Source organism: Verticillium alfalfae, genomic scaffold, assembly GCF_000150825.1.
Source record: "Verticillium alfalfae VaMs.102 supercont1.3 genomic scaffold, whole genome shotgun sequence".
NCBI classification, from domain to species: Eukaryota; Fungi; Ascomycota; class Sordariomycetes; order Glomerellales; family Plectosphaerellaceae; genus Verticillium; species Verticillium alfalfae.
The window spans coordinates 933969-942035 of NW_003315036.1; the positions used below are offsets into that span (position 1 = coordinate 933969).

Consider the following 8067-nt stretch of genomic DNA (forward strand, 5'->3'; position numbering starts at 1 on the left):
GGGGTTGCAATGTATTTAGCAACGAAGCCCTGTGACTCTGTAGACACGGACAGAGCGTACGGCTTGCGACGGATTGTTGACAAACCGCCGGTCAACTTCAGGGGAGTCGATGTCAGCCATGCATCCATGATTGCCGTCAGCGTTCTGCTAGGCGTGCAGGTGCTGCTCCTGATTCTTCTGACTCTGTATACGTATACGCTGGGAAAAGGGGCCGGCAAACTAAATGCCTCGTCATTACTGAGAATGGGTGCTGTCGCGGAAGGGTGAAGCGCTGCGCCTGGTCTCGAAAGGGCTCTCACGACAGACTTAGGGGTTGCAGAAGTTTGACGGGTCAGGAAGTTGGATGCATGGATACCACAGCACAGGTTGGCGTGTCGAGATGTCGGGTCAGGCCATGGGGTGAAAATATGACATGATGGTTGTTCGAGTAAGCTCTCAAGGTGAAGTGGCCCATATCGCCCGAATTCAGCTGATGTTCTGAGACGGCCGCGGTCGACCATTTGCACCGATTGTCCTTGCAGAATCCGACAACAGTTTGTGGTAATACCTAGCCGGAGAGGTGTTCGGGGTAGAGGCATGTTCTTCGGCAATGCACTACTTTTTGCACATCTGATTCCAAGTTCAAGACCCTTGATAGCTCTCATGAACCCTATTCTGTGAAGCCATCTCCGATGTGCATCATCATTCACACATCAGTCTGCACTTCTTTCTTTCTTTCCTCGTCCCACGCTTTTGGCTATCAATTACACCTCTATTGCTACATGCATCACTGCCAAGGTGAATCCAACCTCTCGCAACACATCACACTTATTCGATTGCATCATGTCTATGCACTGGTTCCCGACAACCATCACACTGAGCCGGGCACCATCAGCCGTTCCCGTAAGTTCTACTCCCGTCGAAAGGGGACTCTTTTCCACGCCCTCCCGCCACGCCCTCCCCACGGCCAACCCCCCTTCAAGCACCCACCAAGAGAGATCCCCCAGGACAAGCAGCTCCAGTCCGCAAGCCCACCAAACCAGCACCCTCCGTCTCCCACCCTTCCTCCCAGACTTCTTCGCAGCTCCGGTCCCAGGGGCGCGCGCCCGAAATCCCGCCAACAGCAGCGCCACTGCACCCCCCTTCACGGCGACAGCCCCCCCTCGCTACGAGGAAGCCGTCCGCCCACCCGGCCGTAGTAGCTACTTCCTCCCCAACCCACCCCCCGGCATCTCCGCGGGGCCCTACAACCTCCGCAGCGTCGAGCACCGCCGCGTCCTCGCGCGCCTGCGCCTCCTCCCCGATGACCCCTCGCACGCGGACCCCGCGCGCGGCATCACGCCCGCGCCGCCGCCGGGCTTGCTGTTTCGGCGCGGCGCGCTGGCGGGGTACAGACCCTGGTGGGAGAGCGGGCGGACCGGCGGGGGCGACGTCTTCTCTGGGGCTATGACGGCGAGTGCGGAGCGGGACGAAAGCGCGGCGGACGACGGCGAGGAGGTCGAGGATGACGATGACGAAGACGAAGACGAGAGTGAGGTCGAGGACGGGGGCGAGCGGTGGGAGACGATATCGACCGGAGGGGCAGAGGATGCGGAGGAGGAGCATCTCCGGTGGGAGACGCTGCGGGCGCGCGAGAGGGGGTTTGTCTCGTCGTGTCGGCGCTGTGTCTAGACGGTGCTGAGGCAGCTAATGGGGAGCACACACACACACACACACGTTCACTTCACTCGTGATGAGTTGGACGGATGGAGTAGGAAAAAAGCATTATGGTCACTGATGAAGGGCACAGTTGAGTTAGAGTCGTGCTCAAATAGCTAGCATCAGCGAACTTGGCCAACGAATGGGGCACAAAAAACATGGCACAACCTGCGGGAAATGGCGAGACAAACGCTTTCGATGCAAAGTCTACGCGATTCTCAATCAAACGCTGCCGTCCGCCTTCGCTCCCTCCCTGCGTCCTTGCAAAACCGAGACGGCCCCTCTTGTCCGTAGACAGAGTCGTATTGGTGCTCCCCCCCCCCCCCCCCCTTCCCCCCCAATCCGTTGTCCAAAAAAAAAACACCATATCGGCAATGCCCATACATGCAAAGTCGCTAGCCCATCTGCTTTGTACGTCAGAAGGGTGGCAGATTGTTTTCCCCCTCTCTACCTCTTATATTACACATTCATCCGGCCCAGGCTCCTCACTTCTTCCGCCTCGTCTTGGGAGCCGACGGCGGTTCCGGCGTGGGATCGACAGCCTGCCTTTTCTTTACCTGCTTCTTGTTCCGCGGCGGCGGGGGCGGCTCCGAGTGCAAGTGCCCCAGCTCCTCCATGGCGACCGTGTTCTCCCACGCCGAGGCACCTGTAGTTGGTGGGTCAGGGGTTTGTTGCTGCCTCGTGCGTGTGGGCGACGCCGCGCTTCGGCTCCTTGGGATTCATCCTCCTCCTTCTCCGCGGGTGCGAGATACTCTTTGCGGTTCTCCATGTGTTTGGCGATTTTGTCCTTGAAGCTGAGAATCTCCTTGCGCAGCTTCAACTCGTTGTAGCCGCGTGGGTCCAGCCAGCGGATCAGGTTGTCGACGGCCTCGGGGTCGTCGTAGTAGCCCCATTGGCCGGCATTGAACACGCTCATCGCGCCTTCCTCCATCTTCTTGCGCTCGGGCACCGTCATGTCGTGCTTGGCCTTGTACTCGTCCTGATGTTCCTTGCTGAGGTCAATGTAGCCCTCGCGCTCGAGGTCATCCGGTCCCTGCACCCATATGCACGCGTTAGCATAGTCGGCCGAGGCCGTCGAGCTGTCGGGCAGTCCACCGTAGGGCATGCCATTCCGCTCGAACCAGTAGTATCGGTTCCAGAATCGATCGCGACCCAACACACGCGTGCGCGGGCAATCCGCTTCTCGAAGGTCGTTGTCGAGAATAGCAACCTCGTCCTCGCACTTCTTGATGAACTCCTCCTTCTTTTGAATGTCCTTGGTGTTCTTGATCAGCTGCTTCGACTGCTTCGGCACCTTGGCAGCTTCGGCAGCCTTCTCCTTCCGCTCTTTCTCTTCTTTGCGTTTCCGCTGGCGCTCGAGGGTGCGGTCATTCGGTCGGCGTCCGTTCTTGCGCGTCTGCGCGTCTTCTTCCGAGTCGGAGCCGTCTCCCTCCTTGGTGGGAGTGCCAGCCTTGGCCGGAGAGTCCACATCAGTCGTAGCAGCTTTTGCATCCTCCTCCGCCTTGGCAGGGTCCTGCGGCGTCTCCTCGGGCAGAAGAGCCTTTCGTTGGTCGTTCAGCACCTTCAGCTCCTCGACGCTGTCTCCGGTCAGTACGAATCTCTGGCTATCACGGCAGTGATACTCACGCTTGTTTCCTCTGCCTCTGCCATTCAATTTTCTCCTTCCGGTAACCCGTCATCGTCTCGCTGCAGTCCTCCATGTACGCGCGAATGGCCTTTGTGCGCATCGTGAGCATGCAGATGATCTGCAGGGCCTGAACCCGGTAATTGACGTCGAGGGTCGCATAGGCTTGAAGGACCGTTTCTTGTGTCGGGTCCACGGATCGGGGGACAAGCTGCTCAAGCAACTCCTCACACGACTTCTCCAACCGCGGTTCCTTGGACAGTTGGTGCAAAAGGCCGACCATGATCATCTCCCAGCCGCCGTCTTTGAAGTCGCGCTTTCGCAGGTGCTCGATCCACTCGTACTCCTCCAAGAGGTCTTCGGCGCGGTGTTTGACCTCTGGTTCTGCTGCCTCAGCCTCGGCAGCCTTGAGCTCGGCAGCCAGTCGTTCGGCCTCGGCCTTGGCCAAGCTGCTCCGGGTGGCGCGTGCCGGCGGCCTCTCCGCTTCGGGGGTGGGCGACCTTGCCTCTTCTTCCTCGTCTTCCTCGTCTTCGTCGTCTTCATCCTCCACCTCAGGCAGCGGCACGTTGACCTTTGCCACCATCGGCCTCGGAAGACACAAGCATCTTGAGGACGGAGCAGTGGATCTCTTCAAATAGTTGAACGGTCGTCTCTTCGGATGCGACGCACATGGCTTCGACGAAATCATCAAAGGTGAAGGAGTCGAGCTTGAAGATCTCACAGTACACGTTGAGCGTGTCCCACGTTTCCAGCAGGGGTCCGACCGACGACATGGAGATTCGGTCTCGGTAGTCCTTGGGAGATTCGTCGCTGCCGTTTGCTGTTGGAACTGACTCGCTCGGCGGGTCTTTGCACATGAACTTGATGGGCGGCCTGATTTTGTCGTCGCGCGGCTCGAGCGCGAGATCTTCAATGGGATACTTTGGTGGCGGTGGAGGTGGTGGCGGTAGGGGGGCTGCCATATGATGCGGCAAGGCGTCGTTTTGGCGAAAGTTCGGGAGCTGAAAGGGGTTGCCAGATGAGTGCGCATGAAAGACGCCCGCCTCGGGAGCAGGTCGTTTCGGGTCGTTGAGGTAATGTCCAGAGTGGTTTTGGTGTGGGTGTTGCAGCTTGCCCTTTTGCGTTTTGGGCATGGGCTTGAGCTCTTGCAGACGGGCAGGTCCGAGGGTGAAGATCCAATTGGCGTTGGCGGCCATTTTGGGTCGTGGGGCAGAAGAGGCGGCGCTTCTGCGCCTGGTGCATCTTCCTCTCGAGGAGCTTGTTGTCGTAGAGCAGATGCGCAGGAATGCGCGTGTCGATGTGGTATTCCTGGGCGTAGTCGTGGTTCACGAGCCAAGGAGCGCCATTCCAGGCCTCGCGCGTGACGGTCCGCTTGATGAAAGACCGCAGAACAGCCTTGGTGAAGATCTTGCGATCGCGGAATATGTGACTGTCGTCGACGACGGCCTCGGCATCCTCGCGGTCGTCGATGCTGACAAAGTATTTTGTGCTTGGCGGCTTGATGGTGCCGTCGGGAAGGACCTTGTGGCCGAAGCGCGTCTTCTCGCGAACGCTTCCTTGTAACCTCTCGCCGTTGGTGAGCTTGACGGTCACGGCCTCGCCGGGGTAGTAGTCGGAGCGGAAGTCCTCAAAGACCATGTCGACGAGCGTATCGATGCGGGAGACGGTTTGGAACTGGACGCGGCGGAGGACGGGGCCCTTGAGGGCTTCGGGGAAAGCCTGCTCTACTTCCTCGGCGCCGGCGGTCTGGGGGAGAGAGAAGTGGTCAGGAACGCCATGTCAGAGTAGGGTCGGGAGGAGAAGGAATGCATACCTCGCTCTTCAGAGCTTCGAAGAAGGTCAACCCCGAATGTCCGCTGATCTGGCAGTTAAAACGTCGCTAAATACAGGATTTGGGTGAGTATGTGTGTCGCGACAGTAGTTGCCCCACTCGACCTGGTTCGCTCTTACCTGCTTGTAGAAATCCATCCTAAGAGCTGTCAGCGGATGGCTCATTGACATGATGAGGGTTGGGGGATAGCTGTGAAGGAATTCGGCCTACCTGGCCAAGTAGTCTTCATATTGACCAAAGACTTCTCCCGTTTGAGGAATGTGCCAAACCTAGAAGAAAGCTTGGTTAGCGTCGGCGCTTGAGGGGGAGAGGGGGGGGGGCGGTTTAGTTTGCGAACCTCTGCATTGTCGTCCTTGATGTCGGCTGGAGGTAAAAAGCGAACCAGCTTTCGCTTGAAAAGAACCTAGGAGCTGCATGTCAGCGACATCCGGATCCAGATGAGTTCGTTGTAGTTGTTGGTCGGAGTATACCATGGTGGCTGAGGCTTGCTACAATTGCATCGTCTGGTCCGAGGGTTGGCAGGGTGGACCGGGATGCCGTGATGCAAGGCTGAAAAGTAGCCTGCTCTCGTCTGCAGGAGCTTACTATGGCCAAGGAAGCAAAATGCCGTTGTTTGGTGCCGTGGTTGTGCTGTCGCGCGAACCGGTCGTCGAGGAACCGTCGATTGTGGGTGGCGGAGTCGCGTCGTGGATGCTGGTGCCGGTGTGCGGATCTGTCGTGGTAGCGACTTACACGCGAGGCTTCGGTGGGAGACGCGATCCGGCGGTCGAGTCGGAGGGTCGCGAGAGAAGCCGGGGGGGTGATCTGCTGGGTTCGATGAGCGGCGGGAATCGTGGTGGTGGTTGAATGACCGCCGCTGACGTGTCGTGAGGTTGAAGCTGGTGGTGATGAGGAAACGAGGTAGGAGGAGGAGGAAAAAAAAACAAGTCCGAGTGGGAGAGGAGGAGAAGGGCAGAGGAGGAGGCCTGCACACACCCATACACCCTTACACCCTTACACCCAGCGCAGCGACCCAGCGCCAGCAGCAAGTGCACCGAGACGAGACTGGGGGGGGATGGTCGGCCGTGTCGTCCATTTCGTCCCTGACACAAGTACCCCGAGGTACCTCACGATCCATGGCCCCCACGATCGCCTGCTGTCGACCGCTGAAGGGCCCCGTACGGGTGCACTTTAGAAGGGGACAGTGACTTCGGTACCTGGACCCACGGTGGACAGTGGGGAGGCGCCTCGCTTAACCGCCGTCCGCGAGGTCCTATTGGCGGCCGCTGCGCTGGTCGGGACCCCCGTCCGGCAGCCCCCGTGGTGTGGTGTGGTGCGGTGCGGTTCGGTTCGGATTCACGTCGCGCTCCTCCTCCAAACCACCTATCCACCCGGCCATCTCTGCCGTGACAACCACCTTTTCGCTCACGGGACATGGGCCACAGTATATAGGCTTAAAATGACCCTGTCGACCGCCGAAATCGAATACACGTCAAATGAAGATTTTTGTAGACGAGATGGTCAAATGAGCGTCGATTCGATGCACGTGCTCGAACCATCGAAAGGGTAGCCTAAAATCTGTCAATCGCCTCCTCGACAGTTGAAAAGGCCCCCAGCAACCGCCCTGCGTCATCCGGCTGCTCCAGCCCACCACCTTGGCAAAAAGACTTCTCATTCGTTTCCTCTATTCTTCCGAGGCTGAACAATGTATATAGAAGCTCGATTGGTCATAGACCTTGCTGCATCCCGCGTCGCATTCAATATCATGCCCTTGTCTCTGAATCTTTGACCATCCCCAGACGTCATCCTGTCCATGCGGACCTTGCCGTAGGTATTCTGAAATTGGTTCTTATCGCATCACATCCCCCTATTCTGTGCATCGATGTCCTGTCCATCTTTCAGTCGGATGCTGTCTGCCGCCCGTCCGTGGTTGCCAAAGACCGGTCAAACGAATTGGACCCAACAAGCAACGCGTGTTCGCGCGCAGCCATCCGTCGCGGTCCACAGTAGAACCAACCCTCCCCCCCCCCCGGAGACCCACCCCAGTCCCGAAATCGTTAGGGTCAGAAATTCTACCCGCTGCTGTGGCTTTCAGCCTTGCATCACACGTGGGTCATACAATTTTGATTGGCTGTCTCCTGAGTCAGCACCAACCTCAACCCACTCAATTGGGTGACAGAGCTCCTCCTCTAAGAGCCTGATTCACGTCACTGTCTGCCGTGGCATGCTGGCGTCTCGCAACTTGATTTCTATTGTTTCGCATCTAGAGCTGCTTCAATGAGGCTCCTCGTGGCCTCTGGTCTTCGACATTCAGAAGCAAGGTACACGACCATGAAGCCCACCCAGCTACCGACGACTCCTATCGTGAGGACGAACTTGTGAACATCAGTGGTAGGAACTCTTAGCGCTTGCCGAACACGACTTGGTGCACAAGGGAGCAGTACACAATCAGCGGGATGCTGACGGCAATATACAGCGTGCTGAAGCGATCGAGCAGGAAGAACCTCGCCTTTCGCGAGGGCGGCGCCAGTCGGTCAAACACCATGAGGAAGAGGATCAGCCAGAAAATGGTGTACACCGTCTTGATCGGAAACTCGGCCGGCGTGAACAGCAACGGGAACAGAGAGACATGGCCCGCGACGGCAAGCGGGCGGAATGCGCCGATGTATCGACGGTCCTGCAGCGCAATGAGGCTAAAGGGGATGATGATGAGCAGGGTCGGCCTTTTCGTGGACGTGCCAGCCGAATATTTTTGTCTTTTTATCTTCAGAGTGTCACTGCGCCCACTAAGTTCTCCCCACGTCGGGCGCCTAAGAGCCTAAATGATTGGGTACATTTTGTAAGAAAAATTGTCATTCGAAAGCTGATTTTGTTGCTGATCTCAGGTCGGTTCTGCGAAGCCGGTATCCCCCCGAAGGGCCTCGCGGGATATTTTGAATTTGGTCTAAGCTTGATG

At 58.0% G+C, this 8067-nt stretch overlaps 4 protein-coding genes across 4 annotated transcripts in view; 1 reads left to right on the plus strand and 3 right to left on the minus strand.

The window, feature by feature from the left end:
• Positions 1 to 822: 822 nt before the first annotated feature.
• On the plus strand, positions 823 to 1650 carry VDBG_02802 (predicted protein; the record flags this gene model as incomplete). The annotated part of the gene is made up of 1 exon (XM_003006617.1): positions 823 to 1650. One exon carries the CDS (start codon positions 823 to 825, stop codon positions 1648 to 1650), a length of 828 nt encoding a protein of 275 aa, XP_003006663.1.
• A 512-nt stretch (positions 1651 to 2162) lies between these two features.
• VDBG_02803 (DDT domain-containing protein) lies at positions 2163 to 4067 on the minus strand (the record flags this gene model as incomplete). Its single annotated transcript, XM_003006618.1, has 3 exons — positions 2163 to 2323; positions 2374 to 3254; positions 3304 to 4067. The coding sequence occupies 3 exons, from the start codon at positions 3882 to 3884 to the stop codon at positions 2163 to 2165; spliced, it is 1623 nt and encodes a 540-aa protein (XP_003006664.1).
• Positions 4068 to 4210: 143 nt separating this feature from the next.
• Positions 4211 to 5605, minus strand: VDBG_02804 (DDT domain-containing protein; the record flags this gene model as incomplete). The annotated part of the gene is made up of 6 exons (XM_003006619.1): positions 4211 to 5047; positions 5115 to 5180; positions 5252 to 5270; positions 5343 to 5401; positions 5470 to 5535; positions 5603 to 5605. 6 exons carry the CDS (start codon positions 5603 to 5605, stop codon positions 4211 to 4213), a joined length of 1050 nt encoding a protein of 349 aa, XP_003006665.1.
• Positions 5606 to 7512: 1907 nt separating this feature from the next.
• VDBG_02805 (dolichyl pyrophosphate Glc1Man9GlcNAc2 alpha-1,3-glucosyltransferase) overlaps positions 7513 to 8067 on the minus strand; it is a gene marked incomplete at both ends in the record, with an annotated part of 1667 nt that continues 1112 nt past the window's right edge. The window contains one exon of the mRNA XM_003006620.1: positions 7513 to 7929. Coding sequence (XP_003006666.1) covers positions 7513 to 7929 — 417 coding nt within the window. The remainder of the gene's footprint in view (positions 7930 to 8067) is intronic.